This window comes from Anoplolepis gracilipes, chromosome 13 (genome assembly GCF_047496725.1).
Source record: "Anoplolepis gracilipes chromosome 13, ASM4749672v1, whole genome shotgun sequence".
NCBI classification, from domain to species: domain Eukaryota; kingdom Metazoa; phylum Arthropoda; class Insecta; order Hymenoptera; family Formicidae; genus Anoplolepis; species Anoplolepis gracilipes.
This window is the reverse complement of record NC_132982.1, coordinates 10,207,501-10,233,548: the sequence shown is the minus strand read 5'-3', so window position 1 is coordinate 10,233,548 and position 26,048 is coordinate 10,207,501. Positions and strand designations below refer to the sequence as shown.

The following is a 26,048-nucleotide window of genomic DNA, read 5'->3' as shown; positions in this document are numbered from 1 at the left end:
ACTACCGCGAAGAGCGATAGTTTTGAAAATGCTTATTTAAAACTATTTGATAATACTTGCCCCGGTCCAGGATAGTAATAGGGCGGCGGTCGTTCATATTCGGTGCTTAAGGGAGGCGGAGCTCCGGCAGCTGGTTGATACCTTGGTGGACAACCATTGGGAAAGTCCCAATTTCTGCAATATAACAACATTCGTGAGTTTGATAATTATTTTCAGCCGCATTCAACGTTCGACTTTGAATTTTATAAGTTACGTCATAGCATTTGCACTTTCTAATGAGTTGTACTCATTCGTTTAACCCTTTCCGCTGTTCGGCAGGATCGGCATAAAAAAAAAAAAAAAAAAAAAAAAAAAAAAAAAAAAGATTTTACGTACAAGTAGGTTTTGGCAGTGAAAGGGCTAAACATAACGCATCTATATCGTGTCCTTGCCACAGTAAAATGCCATTTGCGAACTAACATATGATATAGCAGCCGCCCAAGAAGCGAAATCAAAGTATAAGATCATACATATAACTTGACTGTCTCGATTACAATTGCAAAATATAATCACGACACACGTTGAAGAGAATAAACATGCTTGTCCGCGAAGAAAAGTACCTTTCAACTAAAAATTAACGTTACAGAATGGATATTACTCGACACGACGAGTAGTACGAGTTTACATCGTGTATGTATATGTATGATGTAAGTATATGTATATAATTGCTTCTTTTATTAAATATACTATATTCCATAGTCAAAGATAAGCGTCTCTATAATCGAGAGGAAACTGAAGAATCACTTGGACCCTGTTTCAGATGTTTCTTACTTGTTTTTGTTGCGAAAAGCCTAATTCTCTTGCAATGCTATTTGTGACCTTAAAATGAATTAAAAAAAAAAAAAAAAAAAAAAAAAAAAAATAAAATAATAAAACAGAAAATAAACAGATCGAACGAATGCATAAAAGGACGCAGAAACATTTGTAACAATAGTCTTTGCGACTTACGTGCAGAGGCGTATACGTGAGAGACGCGAGAGGTCGACCCCCCGCAGAGTTCCCACTCACCTGGAAATAACCGGGAGAAAAAATCGTGACCATCGGGCTTGCATCAAATGCGTCGACACATGATATTACAATTCAACAAGTAAATCTCAGAAACCGTCACCATCACACATTAAATTATGAAGTCAAAACAATCGACATTGTTTTGCTCAATCTATGGCTATGGATATAGAAGTACGAATATCACACGCTCCATTCCTGAGATTGTTGATATGAAATTTGTTCTTCTACACCAAAATTGCAGATAAAACAACGTCGATCATCCGAGCTGTAAGCTCTATAGGCTGCGAAAACGATGCGATATCATATATGATGAGTGGGAACCCTGTTCGTGCCGAGTAAGAAAATGACGAAGAGACAGTTTTCAGTCTCGCCAGAGATTTGATATATATATACTCAAACAAGGTGAAAGCATTACGTATCATAGAAAGCTGTATTGCTTATTGCGCTCCGATTAGAGACTTACTGCGACTCTAGTGATACGCTAAAGACTTTATTGTGAGGTTCTGTTTTGGAAGAGGCGGTATGTTCGTGGTTTCGCCACGATAGGGTGAAACTGTAAAGAAATCAAACGTGACCGATGAAACGATGAGAGAAAGAAAAAAGAAAAGGAGAGAGAGAAAATTTCAGGACGACGTTACGTTCGTATAAATCTAACGTAACATCGCCACCGTGTGGCGTTTAACTCTCTGTCTCATTTTCAACGTCTTAAGTCTTAATCGATGTGCATACAGTGTCGGTAACGAGACTATCGAGAAGAAAATTGCTTTCCCCAGAAAATCCCATGGTGGAATAATATGAGGTAATAATGGGCCCGAAAACGCTCCAACTTACTTCGGTGCCAGATCGGAATATCTCGAGTCGTGATGCGACGTACTCTGATGAGCGTCGGGGATTCTCTCGCGCTCGTTATATCCCATCGCCGGACCATCGTAGCTTTCGACATATGCCGCGGGATGATGCCTGCTATAGGAGACGTGCTTCTTGTCGTGAACGCTGCAATCAAATGCAAAACTTGTTACACTTAGGACTTGAGTTCGAATTAAACAAGCACTCGTCATGCGAGTTAGAGATCGAGTGTGTCGTACGCGCTAAGCCGCGGTGTATCGAGTTACAAATCTTTAGATCGATGTTTCCCAATCGATCCATTTTGTTCGCCAAGATCAGTCAAATTTCAAACCATCACGCATCATAAAACGCTTTAATTAGATATTTCTTTAAGCTTTATATATATCTCGAATTTTTCTAATTAATTATCCGACTAATTTGGAAAAACGTCATTTGGGAAACACTTTTCTGAGTAGTGCGTATTAATTCCGCAGAACCGCACACAAATAATTTAATTTTTCGTTACAATTATTAAAAATTTAATAAGATAGATAAATTCATTGTCAGACTATTCAATTTTTTATTAGGCAAACTCAATCAGTATACAGTCCTACGGTTAAACAACACTTCCCAGATGATTATAACCGGTGCTATGTGTTTACTCTAAAAGCCATCGTCTATCAGCATATGTATGTCTTCTAGTAAAGCTTCTACATAAGCAAAAATTATTAATATGCCAAATAATAGAAATGTATAATTGAATAAGCGACAAATAATCCCAGAATGCGTAACAAAATTCATATATATAGATATATATCACGCAATATATCTCATAACGTAAGAGTGTACGTCAGCTCGAGAATATTAGAATCTTGATATGCAAAAGAGTGCATGTACGTACGCACACGCACACGTGCACGCACGACAGTATAAACTGTAAAATATTTAAAATATTAACAAAAGATATGGTAGAGTAATATACGTAAATAGAGACACGTTGTTGTAAATTGTATAAATGTATGTATTTTTATCTTTAAAATAATAAGTACAGAGAGAGAGAGAAGGAGAGAGAGAGAGAGAGAGAGAGAGAGAGAGAGAGAGAGAGAGAGAGAGAGAGAGAGAGAGAGAGAGATGATATAAAAAAAAACATATATTATTAATATATTTTTAACATTTGATAAAAGCTCTTTATTTAAATTCAAACGTGTACAAAAACTGTATTTAATTTAATATTGTAAATTTGAATTTAAAAAAAAGAAAAAAAAATAAATTATGCACATTTCTGGTTTATTTGCGCAAAAACGATTATGTTAAAATTCTTTAAAATAGTGCAGAGTATAGCTTCTCTTCTTCTTCTCCGACGAAGAAGAGAGAAGCGAATATTTCATATTTCATGTAACAAAATATTATTTTTGATTAGCAAAAATTGTATGAAAATTTAAGGAAAAAACGGGGCGGAGAAAATGACATAATCATATTCAGACGATAATGTTTTCTATGTACATGCGTGTATCTCTCGAAATAAACGTGGGTCATGCGAGCACATTGTAGCTTTGTCGTGATATACTTACTGGGCGAGGGGTATGTTATCCCTGTCTGCGTACGCGTCATACAAATATTCACTGTAACGGAGCGTGTTAGCGGTTAGATTCCAACAACCATTCCACACATTAGATGGCTACTTTAAACATAAGCTAAGCTACCGCGATGGACCACACGAACGATAGGTCCTAGTATGAGACAGAGATTTTCCGTAATCTCTCATTTTGTTATCTTGCGCGATCAGTATGAAAATGTACAGCGTGTGTAATCGGGATACTTTTGCGACATTAAAGTAGCACGAGTAAAAAGTGTTTATCGTTACAATATACTACAATATACATATGTAATTCTAACGCTATAAAATTTACTTTGTTCAATAGTACAAAATTCCATCCCTCTTAACTGTATATATTATCAGAAAATGTATAATTATTACACATCTGAAATATTTATCTCCGTTTTGAGTGGCCTTTCGAGATCGAGAGATCACAATTTCGAGCCAGGATATTCTTTCAGAATTTCCGGGATCGAAAAGATTCTTTGTAAATGAAAAAAAAAAAAAAAAAAACGAGGACATGCCGACTATCAAAGATGTTACAAAGCGCGAATAAGTACATGCCATGGTATATGGAAGCTCGAGAATGGCTACGAGACGGAAATGAAGGAATCAACAATTTCTACATGAGGGGGTGCCCAGAAAGGTTCGTTGAGACTGGCAGAAAAAAAGGATAGAAGAAAAGCCTTATCTCTTTTCGAATTTAAAATGTAAAATGTGTTATTATTATCCTTATTTTCTATTTTTTTTTTTCTCTCGAGTTCGCGCAATTAACGTTTGGATAGTTGATAAACGGTTTAATAAATGATTCATATTTGATGCATGATATCGATCGACAATATCTACTGAGGACACATTAGTATCTCAAATATCATCATGCACCATAGATTGAATGAAAAATCAAAAACAATTAAAAATATGTTTTTTAAATCGCAATCGTGAATCATTATCTACAAGAGGAGAATGGACACTTACGCTTCGACAAGAGGTCCTGGATATGGATCCGACTTTTGATACAAAGCGCTCAGTTTCACACAGAGCACTATCGTCGGTATGAATAGGATCAAACACCAGCCGACGCTCGCCCAGAAGCCGTTCTGTGTATTTAAATGCAAATAAGAGTATGAATTTTAATTCTTGGCAAGATTTGTTTAATTTTACAATGTCTCGACGCGACAAATTTACTTGTTAGAATACTTAAAGTTTAAAGAGAAACACCTGAGAAACATTCAAGTGATAGACAATTAGCTATATGTATTTTGATAAAAAAAGTCAACAATTGTGTAGATTTAAAAAGATGTAAAACGATACTCACAAATGGATCTAGGATCTTATTACATCCTGCCACGAGCGTTGCGTTGTAAGCATTCGAAACGGGAGCGCATCTTCCAATCTTGAAAGTCGCAGATTCAATCACGTGCTCAAGAAAGTTATCCACTTGATGCAAAAACGCATTGCCAAATCTGGTCGCGAGCTATCAATAATATTAATAACAATATTAATTACATTTATTCATATACATATATGTATATATATATATATATATATAATATACATAACATATTGCAAAAATATGATGAAAAGGAACAAGAAAAAAGGAAAAAGAGTGAGATACATACATATTGAACGTATTCCGGCCCATCTTTATTCAAAAATTGCTGCGCCTTAGTAACTTCATCCACTAAATCGTGAATAGCATCTGCCATTGAGCTATGATTAAATTTAATGTTCTCCTGTAGCATCAGCGCGTTTGCGCTTAATTGCTCGCTAAGCATAGCCATCGGCATGACCAAGTCTCTATGATAATGCTCCAAGTCGTGCGCATTTTTTTCAAGACTGAGCCTAATTTCCTCCTGGCCCTCCGGCAATTTAGCGGAAACTTCCCGCAATTGTTTCGCAAGATGTTCCAAGTTAATATTTGTGATATTTTCGGCAAGCAACTCGGCGTACTGATAGAATTTGATGTCGCTGAGACCGCTTTGCGCTAGATCGTTCAACTTGGATCTCGCGCTGTCCTTTAGAATCACTACACCGGGGGAAAGGCTAATCTTGCGGCGCAACTGTTGAATGGTGTCATTAATGTCGTAACGCCCACCGTAATCGCGTAAACTTTCAACGTCAAATACATTTTTCAGATTCAGCACATTGTAGAGCGTCTCATTTTCATGGCATTTACTGTAATGAGGAAAAATCGAGCGTCTATCAAATATCAATACACAAGTTTAACATGATTCAATTAATATTCACTAAAGTATTATATTTTACGTAGTATTTTTTTTATGATTGATACTATAATTTTGATTCATTTATTATATTAAATTATATATACAAGATTTTATATATATATATATATATATATATATATATATATATATATAAGAAATAAAAATTTCTGCTCTAAAATATACAGATTATACAATTTTAAAATACAAAAATATATGACACGTGTACTTACGTAACAATATAACTCATGTTAATATTCGCATTAGGATATTTCGGATAGAGTATTCTCTTGATTTGCACAAGGTCGTCGACCAACTCAAACATTCTATTATCCTTTGGATTTTTTAAAGGCTCGCAGATGCCACGTTGAGCCATGACGCCGGTTATCATGTGAACAACAGTTATGACCATCAGAATGCTCGTTAAAAGAAAAATGATCCACACGGCCCTGCCGTATATGAAATGAAAAAGAAAAAAATTAAATTAATTTTAAAAGTAAAATAAACGGATTTTATTATATTCAGTTTATGTCAACGGCTTTTGCAACCTACATCATGAGAAATCGTGCACCTGATCCCTTATTACAACAATCGTCTCCGTATCCGTCTGGACGCTTTCCGCAAATACCGCAAAGAAGACCACACGTCAAACACATTAAGACAGTCAAAAGAATACCGGATATACCAAGACCGAGATAGTATCTAAAATAAAGAGATATTTAATAATAATTACATATCGATCGTTTATCCATTGTATTATACAATACATACATATATTCTTTCATACTTTACGAGATATACATTGATTTTTATCACGAACCTATAGGGAGAATACTGATCTATATTGTTCCGGGCAACTTCTAAATGCCGAATATAATATCTATCTATATCGACATTTATTCTATCGATGATGGCAGTCATGTTATTGGCGATGCTCGCCAGAAAGTTACACGCTCGTCGAATACTCGCACTAACCACGGGAATCGTCTGATTAACGGCATGCTGGATATCCTTTTGTATCTTTAGAAACGAATCCCTGCCTTGGCTCACTTCTGACACTATATTACTCTCCATGAGCACAGTGATGTTATGCAACGCGAATGTAACGTCCGGCAGCTGGAAAGTACCATATATATAATATAACGTGCCTTCTCAAACGGTATGAAATAATCATATATCAATAAAAATTCATCACACAAAATAGATCATAACTATTATGTTGTATGATTCGTGCTAAATGCGATTTCATAAATAAACCAAAGGATACATGCCATTTATTCATTGACTTTCATCAGATCTAATTTTGTTAAAATATAAAAGTATAAGTAAAATTAAGAGAGAAAATATATTCATGTGCATACTATTGTAATATCTTAAAACCAATAGAGCAATCTAAAAAGAATTTAATTCGGATATAAAAATATAAAATGGATCTTAAATATAAAATGGACGTATTTCATTGGTAGTAAAGATTAAAAATGATACATTAACATAGGTATTTTAAAATTGCTAAATTTTTATGTTTTATGTTAATTGTAAAATAGTATCTCTTTTCTTTAAGTATATTCTATTTAATTATCTTGAAAACATAAGATTATTAAGATATACTTTTCGCTTGTTGTACGCCCGATAACAAATGCAAATAACGAATAATATGCTAAGAAAGAAATTTTAGTAACAGACTTACACATGTAATACATGGGATTTTGGCAAATATTTCTATTTGCGTGCAAATTATTTTGCAAAATTAAATAATAATTAAATAATAAAATAAGATGCAAATCAGAGTAATATCTACATAAAATATTATACACTTAAGAGAAGAAACTGCATGCTATTGCTTACAACTTACAGACGCTAGAAGCTATTTGTGGCAAGCATGGAATCAAACAAATTTATACAGTATCTCTTCTTCTTACTAATAATCACACGATGTGCAAGAAACCATAATATTTGATATTGATAAACATATTTTGCAATATAATAAATTGCAATAAGCAAGACTGCAAACAATTGCATTGATCTACAATATGTCGAAAGATATGTCGAAAATTGAGAAAGAGTAAGAATCAATTCTGATTAAGTTTAATCGCTCACAATCAGTAAAATTCGGTAACATTAGTAATTTGATTTTAAAAAGCCTTATTATAAGCAAACGAAAGCCAAGGCAAGCCTTGTACAAATCTACCGTTTCGATACATTAAAAATTCACTATTTTCAATGCACTTGGACCTCGATATAGTGTACGTGTGTGTGTGATGTGTGCAAAGACAACAAATGCAACTTTTTTTCAAGATTGCTCAACATTTTCTTTTTTTTTTTCGGATTATAAATTAATTTTGCTATCTATATATATTATATCGAGAAATTCTCCAAGAACATTTTTATTAAATTTTATTACATTGCTAAAGAATTTCTTTCATTGTAAAATCATACCTTTGGAAAATAACGGTCCATGTACTGCGTGTAAACAAGGAAAAAAAATATACTCGTCAGATAATTAGCTGAGTTAGCTAATAAGATAAAAAAACGACTCTCATGCGTCTACTTACTTTATCAAAGTCCACTTGTACCGACATTTGATTCACTTTGTAATCGTGAAGAACTCGTTGGCACTTGTCAGTTGTGCATGCAGCCAGTGTGTGAAGGAGATTTTTCTTGACGCCGCGAACAACTAAAAAATTATCAAATTAACATTTCGCTTCTAAGATTCTCGTTCACATAACTAATGATTCGGTGTAAAAATAAATTATTTCAAACGAAATGTGAGACTATATTTTAAGTAAATTTGCTTGAAGTAAAAAGTAAATTTAATTTTTCGCACTTTAAATCATTTTGATAGAAAATTGTATGAAGAAAGAAGTCAAGTGTGTGAATGTGTAGTGAATGATTTTCCAATGTGATTAAATAAATATGAAAAGTGATGATCGTGTCACGTACCAATGTCTAATTGGCTGGCGTTTGTTCGCAATTCCTGCGTTATTTTATTCATCAGTCTCAAATCTTCTCTGATGGACTCCAAGCCAGCGACTATGTCGTTCAAGTTAGTGAGGGAAACGGCATGCGAGTACTCCGCTAGCTGTTCGGTAACGATTTTGCCACTGGCCTGCAGAATATTGTTGAGCGTAACTTCCAATTCCTCTGGATTGGTCTTGAGCAAATTGTCGATCTCTTGCTTTGTGGTAGTCAAGTAGAGCTTGACGTCCTTTAAACTAGTCTTAGCGTTAGTCGGAAGCTCTTTCGTTCCCTCCTGCATGTACTCGTTTGTCACGAAGGCGCAGACCACCCCGAATCTGTGATTATTATTAATTGTACATTTGACTTTATCAAAAATAAAAACAAACCGTTGTAGAAATCTAATTGCATTATTCTAATTGAATTGTATACAAGACTTGAATAAGTTTCGAATGCTTCATATTAATACCATATTTGATGAAAGCGGTTAAAGTTGTACTCGGACCGGTTAAATTTCGCAAAGAGAGAGAAAAGTTAATTGTGAAACTGTTGCAATATATATATATATATATAATATAATACATATATAACATATTCATTAATATTTCGAATAGGAGAAAGCAAATGTATTTTCGAAATTTTCAAATTTCTGGAGCCCTTATTGCTGTGCAAATATATATATTTTTGCATTATTTTTGTTTAATTTCCAATATCTCTATATAATAATAATATATAGTATAAAACACTTAAGAGCAAAGTTCGAAATTGAAAAAATATTAAGAAATTGTTATGAAATTATATTTTAAAAAAGTTTGCCGAGTCTTTTAGAGAGAAATAATCTTACAATATAATAGTGGCGACCCCGATTAGTACGATGCTGAGCATAATCTTTCTGCAATGATCGTGCTTTTTGTCGAAGGGTTGGCTTCGAGCACCGCAATGTCCCGCGCATCTGCAGCAGCAGAAGAAAAGACCGGCACAGGGGAGAATAGCTGCCAGGAGGAGTCCAATCAGAGCGAGGCCCGCAAGTCCTCCATAATGCGTCACTATAATCTTCCATTCCTTCAGAGGGTCCGCGAAAGTCGGTGCACCGTCAACCAAGGTGATCATACCTGCACAGCACAAGACATTTTGTCTAATTATCAGCCGCTTTCGCTGAATACCATCGTTATTGCCATCGTGACACACTGACATTTAATTAAGAGAAACTGGCTGGTAGTCGACCGGGTTACGGACGCATGCGTGCGCTAAATCATATCTTTTCATACCTGTCTACATTTTTTGACACTGGATGTCAAAAAAGCAAATTGCACGCGCCGTGCTGTAATCGAGCTGAAGAATGCGAGCGCATCAGTTTCTTCACAGCAGTAAAATCTCTGCTGTCGAGGTAAAATTCGCGATATGAGAATTCTATAGAGCTGTTTATACAACTCTCGTGTGTATAATGTGTCAATTGTGTCGAATTATATTTTATATTATTAAAAAAAAAAAAAAAAAAAAAAAAAAAAAAAAAAAAAAAAAACTGCGTAGAAAAGAAGAATATCGAATAAAATCTTGCGAAAGAAGCGAGATTCTTGATAAAATAAAGGAAACGTCCCTTCCCCATCGAATGATACATAATGTATAAAAAGGAAGCTACGTGTTCTCCACTCTCGGAACAGCTGACGTGTGTGTTGCGTCCTTTCTCGGTGGGGAGAACCGAACGGGCCGAACGGGTAGAATGAGGACGCGTGAAATGTAGGTCATAGGTCAGGGTGCCGGAAGGGTTGCCAGGTCGCAACGGAAAACAACGAGGACGGACGGCGAAAATTTATTTGCCGGATAATGCGAGCCAAGGAAATGGGTCAGAGAGCTGGAGAGCTTGGTGGTTGTATTTTAGATTGCCGAGCGTAGAGCCGTAGAGAGCTGAATCGATCTACATCCGGTGATTCTATGCGCTTTTCTACGCTCGCTTCGCATACGCACGCGCGATGTAATCGCACACGGTTTACGGGTTACAACAGGATCGGGATGAGTCCAAGAAATATCTCTCCGCGGTACTTCCTCCCTCTACCCTGCTCTACCCTCCCCCGGAAAATTTTTACAGGCGACCTGGTCAAAAGAGCAATGTCCCCAACTTAATATTTGCGACATCATGTTGAGCCAACAATTTTAAGAGACGGCACGTTTGATTTCGTGTAAGGAGATCGTGATTCTGGACCGCGCGCTCTAGAAATCGCATTTGTCGCCAATCATCGGCTGGCTGCATGTATTCAGTGATGCGTGAAAGCATTCCTTTCTCTTTATTCTTATTCGCTCTTTCTCAAAAAGATGTTAATGCTCCGAAGCGACCGCGATACTGCAAATTTCTACGCGGTAGTATATATATACCATAATAATGGCACAAATTTACCATTATCTCTGATTGTAAATAAAGTTGACACTAGACGAGACTTTTTTAAAACTTTGATACATTTCAACGATGAATTTCCAGCGAAAATTCTATTCCAAAGAAGCATTAAAGTTTCTATACGATTCCATAAATTTTGACTATTAAATATAAAAAATGAGAATCTAAAGATATATACAAGATATCACAACTTTTATACATATTTACGTCTTACAATAACGTTTTCATTTCAGTTGGAGATAATAAATTTATATATTGAATATTTTATAATAGTTTTAAATATTTAGTGTTAAATATTTCAGGAATAAAAATAGTATAAGCTTAATTCTATAAAGTCTCGAAAATTTCATTCTCTAAACAAATTATTCTAAAAGAATTAACTTTGAAAGAGAGAACGCAATTTATATTTGATTAATTTAGTAAAATGACTAAATTCTGTCAAATATTCGTCTAATTGGAATTACCACACGTTTCTCTGAAGGCATCCCTCGTTTGCAGATTGCCGAATCAGAGTTGAAGGCACTGTCAATTAAGTTTCATGAATCATGGAGAGGGTTTTTAGGTCGATTCTAGTTAGCAATAGGCAATAGCAAAAAAAAAAAAAGAATAAGTGGTGATTGAACTCGTTAGAGAGCATATGTATGATGCAACGTTGGATGAATAAATAATAACGGAAAATTTAATGGAGGAATTGCCATTTGACGTGTCATATTAATTTTTAAATTTTAACTTTAATTATACTTTTGAAGATTTGTACAATTTTTATTAACGCAAAATTCCAAATTGTTAGAAGAAAAATTATCACTATTTTAATTCTTGTAGTTTGTCGACTAATCTATAAATAAAATAAGCGCGCGATGGCTTTCGCTACGGTAAGCAAGGCATAGTGCAGGAATGCGTCTTATGGAAGATAGAAAAAAATCTATAATTTATTTTTGGCGCGGAAAAGGACGCGTATGACGTCGACGGTGCAATGCCCGATGATAAAAAAAGGCATGTTTTCATTGAGGTCACCATAATTGTGCAATGAAACAATAATATAATAATTTTAGCTCTCTGTAATATAGAGCTTTTTTTTCAATTTATTCACACTCACAGTTTTCTAAATATAGTTAAATTTTTTATCCAATAAGAATATATCTCTAAAATCATTAAGAAACATGTGTATTTCTCGCATTCATCTGTTATTCATTCTGTTATTTAGACATATGTATACGACATGTGATTAAACATGTTGACAAACGCAATATTGTAGAAATTTGTTTTCAGCGTGTTACGACATACAATAATAAATATTCTCCTTTGTTACGTAAAAGCATATAGTTGTACGTGTGTGTGTGTGTGTGTGTTGCGTGAAATTATGTTGCATAGTGAATTTTTTCAGAGTCGCATATTAATTTTCAATTCAAGAATAGAACGATGCCGGAAACGCGTTATGGTCGACGAAGATGTACGCCTTCCTGGACCGAATTTCAAGAAACTAGAACGCTGCGATTCAGCATGAAAAACGACCACTCTGAAAATTTGTCCTCCTTTGCGAGAAAACGACTCTTGGTTCTCGCGATATTTGTCCTCACTTTCCGAGCGATAAACAATCGTTTAGATTTATTAGACCGATGGCCTATTTTTACATTTTATTTACAATTCAATTCTTCGTAAGATAGCAAAAAAATATATTTTAAATAATAGACGATACATTTTTTTATCTCATAGATTTAATTATATTATGTAATAATCAAAAAACTGATAGTATGTGTCTTTTTAATAATAAAGATCGAATACTAAAGGGAACGAAAACATCTTTACATAGCATCTGCATACAGTAAACACATGTAAAGTGAATGTTCTATCGACAAACCAACAAACCGGTGCAATCGTGCAACTCACGGCAGACTCACTGTCGTCCAGGTAAGGGTTTCGATCGATTTTCGCAGTCATTGACCTCCATGGTTACGTTAATACTGCCATCGCCATCGTTGTCGCCAGGTTTAGGTCGTGGTCTTTTAACAGTTCCCGCATTATGTAATCGTTGATTAAATTCTGCAATCTTTTTCCAATATTGTAGAAACAAAGAAACGAAGAAACAACAAGTTTATAAATTGATAATACAATCTTTTGCGTTCTAGTTTCCACGTTTTACGCTTTACGCTTTTTATCAGTCAAAATAATGAAATTGCAATTAATTAATGTATAATCACGTATAATTCTCTTATCGCGAATAAAAGTACAATTAAAAGTATCTGGTAGTTAACACTATATTTCTGTGCAGAGTTTATTTATAAAGACGATGTTACGAGTAATCAAGGCACAAGTTTAAGACACCCTTCTTCGCTTTATTATCGCAACTTTCTAGCTGATAATCCCCACAGAAACTTCCACCATTATCCTAATGAAGAAATCTATTGCTTGTTAAGGTACAGCAAATGTTAGTATATTCTGATCGAATTAATAAAGATATTTTTTTTTTCAGCTCAAAATTAAAATGATAATGCTGCCCAAGTTGTTTTTGTTTTATTATATTAATTTCAAGATATGATTTTATACATATAAATCAACGTAGATTTCTCTAAATCAGAATCACAGCCCAATTAGTCGCGACATCTTGGGCAAAACAACATTAACCGGAAGTGATAGGAAAACGTTTGTGCGATACAATTAAATATAGCAATTATTATTTACACTGTAGTATTAGTTTCTATTAACATGAGTTTCTGTAATAAAGTTTTTCGTTGAACTTTTTTCAAAGCTAATATCTCTATAGTTACGATTGATTTATTGAGATAATTAAGCTGAAAATACTGCGGCAAAATTAGCAGTCAAAATTTTTACCATCGTCAATGTAAATGCTCCGCGCGTAATCGATATTAATTAAAAATCAGAAAATAGCGGCATTTAAAATATACAAGGAAGATATATATATATATATATATATATATATATATATATATATTTCATAGGAATTCTGTATTGTCTTAATTTATGTAGAAACAATTAATCGATTCTGACTACAGCGATATGTCGTTGTAATTGATGTAAAAGAAGAATGCGAGAAAAAATTGCTGAAAAATCCGACCGATTCGTGTTTGAACGAAACATATACGGTGGCTTGACGACAAGATCCAGGTAAAGCTCACTCGCACGTCTTCTTGTTAAGAAAGATTTAGTGTTCCAGAAATTCCACTTTTCATCTCCTTATATAACACTTTCCTCGTTGCCGCTTTTTCACAAACTGTTTACTCGCAAAATCGACAACGAGTTATACATCCTTATTATTTTCAAGAGTGTAAAATGTTTGGCGTATTTTTTTCAAATTTTTTTCAAGCGGAAATGGAAAGAGCTTTTTTATTATTATTTTCGCAAGTAAACCCACATATGCGTTCCAGAAACATTATCCATGGAATTAATTATACATGTGTTGTTTTTTTTTTTTCTAGTTGTCTTGTACTTATTCATTCCGTTTGAGACAAAAGCGGATATGAACTTGAAAAAAAAAAAAAAAAAAAATTGTCATGTATGTACATATTACGTATCCATATGGCGTGCATCTGTAAAATTGTAGAATTTTGTCCGCGTCGCGAAGACGCGATTCGTCGGTACGGGAGGTTGAGAATTTCACGAGTTTTACGATTAACGACAGAATTATCATTTAAACAATGATGGTGGGCGAATTGTTTAATTGAGATGCAATTTAAATGATGTAAATGGTAATTTTATTTTTTAGAAAGAATTTATATATATGCAAACGACAAAACAGATGTTAAAGATGTATTAAATGTAGAATTAAATGACATCTCTCTCTCTCTCTCTCTATGCACGTACAAACGCGAGAAAAAGAGAGAGATGTTTTGTGCGTGTGTGTGTGAAAAAAGGGAGAGTTAGTTATACATTTAATATTATGTATTTATACTTAATTTTGTAATGCAGTTTTCATTCGCCGACATCTGTTTTATATATATATATATATATATATAAAACAGATGTCGGCGAATGAAAACTGCATTACAAAATTAAGTATAAATACATAATATTAAATATTTTATATATATAATTAATAATTTTATATATATAAAATATTATTTTTCCTAAAAAACAAAATTACCATTTGCGTCATTTAAATTGCATCTCGGCTAAAAAATCCGTATAGTTCATTGTTTAAATAATGATTCATCCGAGATGATCATGAAGATTAGACAGTGTAAATTCGACTGTAATTGCGCGTTCTCTTGGCACTATCAAGTATATATAATACATACTTCATCCGTGTCCTTAATTGCCCCACGACGGCCAACTAATGCCCAACTAGAAAGTTAATTCCTGCACTGTAATCATAACAAGACATACGATGACGGCAACAACCGCGTACCGTTGCATTTCGTCATGATGCATCGTTTTTCTCCGCAAACGTAACATACGTAACGATTACGCACAGTACGTACGGTACTGGTCATTAATCTGCAAACGCTTAACGGAAAAGTGACCTTTGGAGGAGAAAAGGAATGATGGGGGCATATATTACATATATGCTGTAATAAGATATATGTAACTTGGAGTATTCGTATTATATAGGGTAAACTATAGGGTTTGATGATACATAGACTGTAATTTTTTCAATAATCGTTACATACTGCGCTTTTTTTTTAGTCATTATCAAAAATAATCGATATTTATATTAGTAGTTTATGTGCATACATTATTCGAAATAACAATATTGCGAATCTTACATCACATTTTTACTTTTCATTACCTGCAAAGTTTTTCATTTGTCCACGAAAAACTGTTACAACGTCGAATAAATTATAGTTAAGCTATCGTAATCGACGTCTATATAACACATATCATAAAGATATGTGTAAATTGTTACATGACCTATAATTTTTATTTTCGTTTTCACTATTTTTTTTATAAATATTATGGTCGACGATAATATTACATAATTTAAGCTTGAGTGAAGATAATATGCCAAACGCTATTAAAAAATAACAAAAATAAAAGTATGTTTTTTGCATTTTAAAAAACTATGACCATCTTACCCGAGTTTACCAAAGAGACTCGTGCAATTTGATTTTTCTCATTGTCAATTATTTTTCTTCTTCTAATTCTCTTAATTCTAGCGAGAGAATTTCTATATATTATCAGAAACGAGCGTTTCCTTTCCGCATGTTGACTCATAGCTTGTCTAATTGTCACTCGAGCACTCTAATTGACTCTTCGCGATGCTTTTTCGGGAATTGGCTGAGGCTCAAGAAAAATTTAGCATGACGTGTCAAGTTGACAAACTCTTTAATCTGACGAGAGAAATAGAGTTGGAGTGTTATTTTTGGTTTATTTATCCAAAGGATAAACTGTTTAATAGTCAATAATCATTGAAATAATTATTATTACAATCGTTGCCATTGTATATAATTGTAAATAATTATTTGTAAGAGTTTGACAATAATAACACAGGATAATGCGAATCGACCATTAATGTGCTCCGTTGTTACGTTTGTATGGTATAACTGTAATTTACACGTAGACGTCTTTTCCGCGTTTTCTCGCGATTACGGTACTTTTGTCACCGCGTGTGCAAATCGACGTAGTCACGCGACACCTATCGCCAAATCATTACGCTCGTAATCTGCTTGTGGCGAATAAAAAAATATCGCATAATTTCTATATGGTCCGTTAAAATAAAAAGAAAAAATTATAAGGATTGCAGATTAATTTACGCATAATTATAATCTGATCCTTTTCGCATAATGTTACGTTTGATTATCTCTTTTTCATTATCACATGTATTGGCGATATATCTTTTATATGTGTAAAAAAAAAAAAAAAAAAAAAAAAAGATACATGTCATTGTACACACGTCTCCGATTCTTCTTCCGAGATAAAAATTTCGTGCGAACGCAACACATACATACCAGAACGTTCACACGGCTATACATAAATATGCATTGTGTCGAGTTTAATTGTCGAGACACTGACCCAAACTAATCTGATGCCCCTTAAAAAGTCGACCATCTCGTCGACATTACATGTTTGTATGTAACATAGACAGTGAGTAATTTAGATCGCGTTATCTCTTCTTATGATATCTCAAGAATAAAGTGGACCAATATTTTATTGTAAAAAATTATTGCCAAAACGAGTCGTCAACTTTTCGTTGCCGTACTGTCGCGATTGCGGTATAAAATAATAATTAAATTTTCTTAACCTTTGTTAAGATTCCTCTGCGATAAAATAATAATCCAAGCATTTTCAATCTAGGTACGGCATCATTTTCAACAAATGTAAACTGCAACTATCTCTTACAAGCGAGAGTTGTGCGCCGTTATCGGATCTCGATAAATTATGCGTTAAATTAACGAGTTGTCGAGTGCACGCTTCATCGACGTGCGGAATTAACTCGTGTTTAATTGGAACCAATGAACGTAGGAAGGAATGTCGGAGTTCACAGTTCAGAATATATGCTCGTGTATTGAATAAGAATGCACACAAAGAATGATTTATTTATAATAAATAATAAATAATATATTGTATTAATATAGAAATGTAATTAGAAAAATTTAAAAATAATTTTTCTACTTCTTCTTACTTTCTTTGTTACATTTTTATCAAGATTTTTATCAAACAATTATTAAAAATGAGATTATTGAATGTTTTACGTATACCGATGTTGTTACAAAGAAATAGGCGAATCAACTTTATGCCGAGAAATATCGCGATATTTTTATCTCTAAATGTATGTATTTAAACGGGAATTATTTTCCACAATTTCCGTTGACAACACAGTTTTATTTAACTTGCGGTACCGGCTTTTTCCTGATTCAGATAATAAGCTTTTGCGTTTCTCTTTCAAGAACTCCCGCATAGGGGACTACATATGTATTAATTTCCTGCCATTGTGAGCGTGAAACGTCATACAAGGGGAGAGTTGACGAGTCGCGAATGTAAAATGCTGTGGGCATATTGCAAGACTGATACCAAAAAAAGATCGTATATACGTCGAGTGACGTCTGCATGTCTCACGATAATACAATAGTAATAATAAACGATGCTCACCCTCGTGCAGTACGTTCGGAGAAAAGAAAACGAGCCTCTCTCTCGCGAAAATAAAGATGGCACGATTTATGACTCGCTCTTTGCAAAATGTTTTCACGAACTGTTTATACAATTGGACAAGTTTGTTGGACAAAAATTTATGTAAAGCATAATTAATTATCGACTAACACTTTTGTGTCTTTTTTACATTATACACAGAAAAAAAGTGAGTGTCAAATCAAAACTTGTATACTCATATAAACGCGTTCATTAACGCGTTGTATATCATATATGCGCAACAATTTATAATCTTCTTGGAAGAATTTAAAAATCTTCAATTTCAACAATATTATAATCTTATTTCAATATTACAATTGTCATTTCAAGAATAAAATCAATATTTTAACTCTAAGACAAATTATAATCTTCCATTTGAACATGTGTTATTTTCTATCCAACATGTTTTTCTCTCCATTCAAGAAAATTATTCTTAAATAACAAGAATATATTTTTCTCGGTTGAACTATATCTTAAAATGTCTTCATCTAACAAAAGCAAATTTTCTTTGTTTAACGCAATGTAATCTCATTTCAAGATTTACATTTTCAAACTAAAGATATTGTCAAAATAAGAAATATATTCTATCTTTCTGTGTAATGTATTGGAAGAAATATTTAGAAATATTTTTTTAGTAAAAAGTGAATATTTTCTCTCTCTCTCTCTCTCTCTCTCTCCCGTCTTATTACATTCTTTATTTATGTCCACGAGTTTATGAATTATAAGTAGCACTTTATACTTGCATAGGAATCTAGTTTTATGTGCTACAGACTATATGGTAAACGCAATTACAGCATGCAAGCGATCTGATGAATATAATGCAATTTCCACGAGTTACTCTACGTGTCTTTCTCTCTCTCTCTCTCTCTACATGTTCCGAGACAATACATGTCGGTGAGAAACTTAACGATCGAAGAAAGATAAGGATGATGTTATTTTCTGGACGCGTCGAGAACAATAGCGAATAAATTTATGAGACCATTCCATAGAGCCCTCGAGCCCAACATCCGATTTTATGGATGAACTCGAGAGTCGAGAGTCCGGGCCGTTTCCACGACGAAATCTGATCCGGTTAAAGATGCGATCACTCGCACGCGTGTGAGTCATAAAAACTGGTATTTCCATCGTCACCATGTGCTTTTACGAACAATTATGAACACGGCCATTATAACTGGCCAACAATTATATCTATATAGAACATGCTTAATTTCTGATATTAAAGAATCTTGCAACGGGCAGTCATTTCATTAATTATGAAATTTTGTATCAAAGAATCATAATATTAGATTCAAGTTTAGCACGATGAGACAGATCGAGATATTTACGTGAAGGAATTATTAAACAAAAGCCAAACAAATTAATTCAAAGATAAACAAACTCTAAAATCTCTCAGGATTCAAAAGGCAAATTCGCGTGAAATTATTATAAATTATCACAACGTTCAATGTCATAAATGTGTACGTACATATGATTGAGCTTTGTTTGTTTGTTTTTTTTGTTACATATCTCGTTGTCAATGATTTATAATGTATAATTAAAAAGTGATGAAAGCTCGAAGCGTATTCAAGTCGAATTTCGAAATTTATATTATATAGTATGTTAACTTTATTTTATCAACAATAAGAATACAGAACACAACAAACATTTGTAAAATAATCCTAGCTGTTTGAAAGATAAGGCTACATAGCAATCAATTGAAGCATATAAATGAAATAAATCTCTTTATTATTGATTCTCAAGACGAGACTCTGATGAAAAGAGAGAACAATGTTGCGCACCTTTTTATGTTTCAACTCCGTATTGAAGCAGCAAGTTAAATTTAATATTTGTGCCCGTCTTTAAGAGATAATCTCTTAGCACGTTGTTAAATTATTTATTAATAAAAATAATTTAATAAGCGAATATCTTTTAAAGGTTTTGTAATTGCTGAAATGCTTTGTAGACTCATCTTTCAAACAGCTATAATTATTTTATTAATTTTGTTGTTCCTTGTGTTTTGTACTCTTAGTTAAATATTAAAGTTAACATATTATCTTTTAAGGAAATGTCATATTTTTTTGCGTAAATGTTTGTAAATGAGTGACAGTACAAAGATGAATATCAAAATTAATTAAAATTAATCAGAAAGCGCAACAATGATATATCTCGAAAACTATTAATTCTTTTATTAATTCTCTCTATTTTAATATATTTTTATAAAAGTTTAAAAATAAATTATTTTTTATAATATAAAAAAAAAAAAAAAAAAAAAAAAAAAATAGAAAAAATACATGTAAAAGTTATAATATCATGTATATTATAAGCGTGTAGGAATGATACTGTGCTGTCGAAAGAACTCTCCAATGACTCTATCAATGCCTGGTTAAACTTTTGGGAGAGCCGGAAGAGGATGAAACGGAAAATGTCTTTAGACAAATTTTTCTTTTAAATGAAAAAATAAAAGAGGCGAGAGAGAAAACTAATGACTAGGTATACGTGAGTATCCATGAAATCATTTCTAATATTAATAAAAAATAGAAATGTCAAACTTTTTTTTTGTATATATATATATATATATATATATAAACAAATACAATTTTGATTTGTTATCGTTGGAAATATTTTTAGAAACGTAAAACTCTGATCTAATGGTGCAAAAATAATTTCTAAATTACCTTCTGAAATTTTCCTCCCCAAATACCGTATTCGTGGACGAAATGACTAAATTGTAGAGTACTAAATACCGTGTCATTCTGTTTCAGCGAATGCGTAACAAAAAGTATGAACTTTGTCGTATGAGAAAGCGATTGTGAAAGCGCGTGATATTATAACAAATGGATCACTCATGACTCTACAATAGGAATACAGTTGTAATGAAAAGAAAAATGTTACTCGACAAACAAACGTGATACATATATACATATAGTAGTATGCAAATGATATACATGTATGTGCACGTGAATGTGGGCTTTCTTTTTCGTTTGCAGCGTCTGTGCCGGAATAATCGGCAGTTCTCTTTTCAAAGGGATCATCCTTGAGTCTTGTCTTCTATAGGAGTTCTCCTCCAGTCAGAAGCAAGAAGGGAAGGAAAGAGGAATGGAGGAGAGACGGTTTTTCTTTATGAACGAATCTCTATGGTAATTCAAACGTAAGGAAAGGGGAATGAGAAATGTACAGTCAATCTAGAAATTTATATTTGTTAAACTGTTGAAACGATACTACACTATCCAGGAATTTTCAATATTATCGTGGAGTAGCTCTCCTGTGGTTTATACGGTATTTGTACTATGTTTACCCAATAAAACCTCGTTGCGAGAGGAGAATGAAAAGTGAGTGAAACTTTGATTTATTTATTGCAACTTAAAAAAAGAAAAATTGTACGGTACATCTTATACAATTGGTGCGATTGGTGTCGGTAAGAAGAAAAGAATTTTTGATTTAGGCACAAACCCCTCGCAACACGAATATTCGCGAATTAATGATTTCATTGACGCATTGCGAGAACGACGATCGCGCTGACGCGAGAGAAGCTATTGTGACGAAAGATTATTATTGTCTTTATTGCGTGAGTTAGCCTAACTGTTCTCCGTGGAGTGCTGTGCAGCTGTCGAGAGTGAGAGAGTGAGAGAGCGAGAGAGCGAGAGAGCGAGACGCGTATTATACGTACTGCAAATTTAATGAATGCGAGAACGCGTGAGCCACACAATAGACACATGTACGTGCACGTGTCTGTCGTATATATATATGTAACGTAGCATCCGATAACGAGGGGAAAAAAGGGAAAAGATGAGAAAATCTATAATGAAATTAGATTGCTACATTTCCCCATCGATAAAAAACGTAAAATTAATTCAGAAAAAATTAAAAAGAATTCAGAATATACGTGCGATGATGTGTGTGTAATAAAAAAATTATTTATAATACACTAAAAAAGTATGAATATCTCGATTAATATATTGAAAATACAATATTATTAGAAAACGCTTATTATTATTTTATGAACAAATTTACATATTTTGCCCAAGTCGGAATGCCTAAAAATCATTAGCGCATACGCCATTGGTGCTACTGCCCTCGCGTGACTCACGCACCAGCATGCGTGAACGTGATCTAAGCGGAAAATATGTGCATGAGAGAATACGAGGAATAGACCAGTCTGCGCGGCGCAATGACAGTTGTATGGAAACCGTAGCAAGATGTCGACGAAATAAAAAAAATTATTACAATTCTTTTTCGAGTTGTACAGAAGAATCACAAGCTATATATATTGTAAAATATTGATTAGAAAAAAAAAAAAAAAAAAAAAAAAACAGATTATATCTGCAAATAAAATGTGTCGATTAAAAAAAAATCCCTTGAGAGTGAGTTATCGATTCAATATATGTGTATAAAAGTATATATAGATGATAGGTATATAAAGATGTAAAGATTTCGAAGAGAAAGGATGTTCGTTTTGTGTTTAGTCGGCAGTTGAAACCCAGCACGTTGAACTCGAGCTTTTGACCCGAGATTTTATACGTGTGTATACGCGTTAGCGCAATGTCGCTAGAACATGACGATGGCGAACACATGTGTGTTGAGATCATCTCGACTGGCACCTGTAAAACACGTGTTTTTATGTCCGGTGATACACGCGATGATACACACACCGAGGTAGCGATAACGAATCAAAGTTTTTAATATGCAAATCGATACGCAATGTCGGACGTTATTGTGTTTCGATTATCGAGCATCAGAGATTATGCGTGACGCGAGAATGCGTGGCTCAACTTTCTATCTTAATTTTCTAAACGTCGCGTAAATTGTAGTTAGGTAGGTATACGTTTAGCGTTTTTTTACGTCTTTTCGACACGTTGATACATCACTCATTACGTTATATATATATATATATATATATATATATGTATATCGTTTATCGTTTATACGCGAGTGCATTTGTGACGCATGTGTTTATATGTGGTGGCTTTTACAAAAATAGAACAGATCGATGTTTTCAGTAAAACAAGAATAACGTCGTTGCCATTGCTCTTTATACATCGATTTATACTTGTCCACATTTTTACCCCTTTTCTTTTTATTTCTCCCTTTCGTCTAGACCCTCATCGACACGTGCGCGTGATTTTTCTTTTCTTTTAGCTTACTCGGCTATTCAATTGCACAATGACACTTAAATATTTACAATTCTGATCGCGCAAGTTTAAACAGTTTAATTGTCATAAAAATAAAAATGCATTTTACTTCAACATTAATTCATGTAAATTTAAAAAGACCTTGAAAGAAATTTGTATAATATTTCTCTATGCGCACTATATATATATATATATATATATATATATATATATATATATAAAATAACTACAAAATAAACTTGGATAATAAACGCTCCTTATTCTATTTCTGACTTGCTGGAAGGGTTCAGAATAGTTTTATTCATTAATAGAAGCGCTGGAATGTATAAAATGATTAGACACCAATTCGCTAGCCCGTAAACGCGAAATCTAGATGCTCGTCCAGATATGTGTAAAGGTGAAAGGGACAAATGAGCAAAGAACAATGTTCTCTCGAGTCATTAACCGTGAAGAGTGTTTGAGGGTCGCGATGATACGATACCGGATGTTTGCATTAACATTCTGATTTCTTTCAAGATGCATAGAAAAACTGAGTAATTCATTGATATAAAAATTCAAAATAATGATGAGTTTTAGTAGACTTGTAATAGAATATATTCTTATTTAATTAGTATTTAATAAAGTCACAATTAATGACTGCGCGATACACAAATAATCATGCGGAAGAGTTATAGGTTTTACAAGACTTGCTCGTACTTGACCAAGAAGTCGAATCTGACAATCAAGACGAACGAGGTCGAAGTGAATAAGATTTCTATCTAGGCGAGATCAGCTGCAACCTACATACATATATTAAAAAGGGCCAGCGGAAACTTTTGTTAGACACAACGTTTGCATTTTGTAGAAAGTGTTTGTGTCAAGTGTACTCGGCGTGGCGTAAGGTCATGCTTAATGACCGTTTATAAATTATATATATATATATATATATATATATATATATATATATATAAATGTCTTTTCTGCCCAAGGGAAACTACACGTGAAAGTCTTCCAAACGATATCACCGATAACGAATAAATTATCTTGCAAAATGAGAAAATGCCAACATTGATGTTGATGCAAATCTAGCAATAGAGACAAGTTTCGTCTCATAGAGACTCTCTTTCTTTCAATTTTTCCAGGGGAAAAAGGAACTTTTTTTTTCCCATCAATTCTTTCTATCGAGTATTATCAAAAGAATATAAAAAAAATTTCTCTCCTCTTTTTACATGTCTTGTATCGAATATGTCTATAATTATTTATATCAATAACACGCAAATAATAAATTTTAAATTAAACTCGTATAACTTTTAGATATCCATTGTCTGGATTGTTTTTCAATTACGAGGCAGATATTCGCGTGAAAAAAAAAAAAAAAAATCATGAATATTTAGTTTTGACGAAAGGAAAATAATGGATAATTTTTGTTTGATTTAATTATTATGTCTAATCGAAGGCTGCTGTAGCTTCATGATAGGAGATCATTTTAGCTTTCAATAGTTTGTACGTATATTACTCGACAGCGTGAGATTGGTTGTCGATCGTTAACGCAGTTTCCGTTTGTTTCTGTCGCGTTGTTACAAATCGCAATTTCGTTTGGAATATCGAACACACGTAAATTGCCAGTTGGAAACACAAGCTTCACCCTCGTGAAACCATAGTGTGTATATACATATACATATACGTATATGTATATACACACCGGTGCGGATAGTCCTCGCGTCGTTTTGGTGTCGGGTGTCGGCTTCGGCTGGCTTTAATACTTTTGCCGTGTGTTTCCGCACATTCGGAAATTAAATCCCCGATTTTCGCGCAGCTGTGACTCTCGCGCCCGAATTTTACAATCACGCCAACAATTGCCTCGATCCCGTGAATTTAATTTAATTTTAACCAGAGTCGATGCTCTCATTCAAAACTTACGTAATAATTAATTTTTATCATTTGTCGTACGCCATCGATAGAAAGATACGCCTATCGGTGTAAATTATAAATGTGCAAGAAAACTCTTTTTATTTCTCTCTCACAGATTGAAGAGATTGCATCTGTTTCGACGAGACGCAACGAGGAAGAAAATTATCTCCGCCAACATATGTCTTCGCATCTGACACATTGAAAAAGGATCACATGCGCTACAAATGCATCGTGATGCATTTCATCAAGCTGACGCGGCGCGAAGAGCGATCCTTTATCTTATCTCTTATTATCAAACGGTATTAATACTAATATTATCGTGTTTCATTCGTCGGGCGCTTCTCTATTGTGATTGTACTTTAATGCCGAGCGAGATACGGTTTTATCTACACGTGCAATCAATATAACATTACGCCATAAATTGACGATTGTGCATGAATTATGAGTCCTATATATTCCGACAGAAGCTATTGATATTTCCTAGTAAAATGCAATTAACTTAACACAAACAGCATTTAATGCAAATAACATCATTAATTAGCGATAATGTGATATATATGTATACATATAACGCCTCGCGTATTAGACTCTCGCCGAATCTCGCGTAAATTGATAACACGAGCGGAATAGTATGCGTACATCTATTCCCGAAATTTATGAGGTTTTCGTATTTGTTCTATCGTTTAAATACACTTTTCCATCTCGACGGATGTGCCAACCATGCGTGTTACTCATTGTGAATTTAGATACGTGATATCGCGAGTTGCAATCGGCGGCGTAACGAAGAAAAGAAAAGGATACACGGATTGAAAGTACAAAAGTAAACAATGCGATATAAATTTGCGCATTGCGCCACGATCAATTTTACGAAATACATGTCCCAAAATTAACGCACATATATTTTCTTCTTTATTGCTTTAAATTTTTAATCTACC

General features: G+C 33.6%; 1 protein-coding gene across 5 annotated transcripts in view; it reads right to left on the bottom strand.

Moving 5' to 3' along the window:
* LOC140672522 (prominin-like protein) overlaps nucleotides 1–26,048 on the bottom strand; it is a 36,551-nt gene that overhangs the window by 3,842 nt on the left and 6,661 nt on the right. Inside the window, exons 2-16 of one of the 5 annotated variants that reach the window (XR_012047910.1) lie at nucleotides 9,491–9,758; nucleotides 8,632–8,984; nucleotides 8,244–8,365; nucleotides 8,128–8,151; nucleotides 7,544–7,555; nucleotides 6,512–6,807; nucleotides 6,244–6,393; nucleotides 5,925–6,140; nucleotides 5,089–5,644; nucleotides 4,785–4,943; nucleotides 4,445–4,566; nucleotides 3,444–3,494; nucleotides 1,879–2,040; nucleotides 988–1,047; nucleotides 60–174 (exon numbers count right to left, since the gene is read on the bottom strand). Coding sequence is in view for 4 of the 5 variants with exons in the window: in XM_072904747.1 (XP_072760848.1) it covers nucleotides 61–174; nucleotides 1,879–2,040; nucleotides 3,444–3,494; nucleotides 4,445–4,566; nucleotides 4,785–4,943; nucleotides 5,089–5,644; nucleotides 5,925–6,140; nucleotides 6,244–6,393; nucleotides 6,512–6,807; nucleotides 7,544–7,555; nucleotides 8,128–8,151; nucleotides 8,244–8,365; nucleotides 8,632–8,984; nucleotides 9,491–9,758 (2,605 nt within the window). In the remaining variant the exon portion in view is untranslated. Of the gene's footprint in view, nucleotides 1–59; nucleotides 175–987; nucleotides 1,048–1,878; nucleotides 2,041–3,443; nucleotides 3,495–4,444; nucleotides 4,567–4,784; nucleotides 4,944–5,088; nucleotides 5,645–5,924; nucleotides 6,141–6,243; nucleotides 6,394–6,511; nucleotides 6,808–7,543; nucleotides 7,556–8,127; nucleotides 8,152–8,243; nucleotides 8,366–8,631; nucleotides 8,985–9,490; nucleotides 9,759–26,048 lie in introns of those variants that run through there. The other 4 variants (XM_072904747.1, XM_072904744.1, XM_072904746.1 and 1 more) reach the window with 4 other exon arrangements.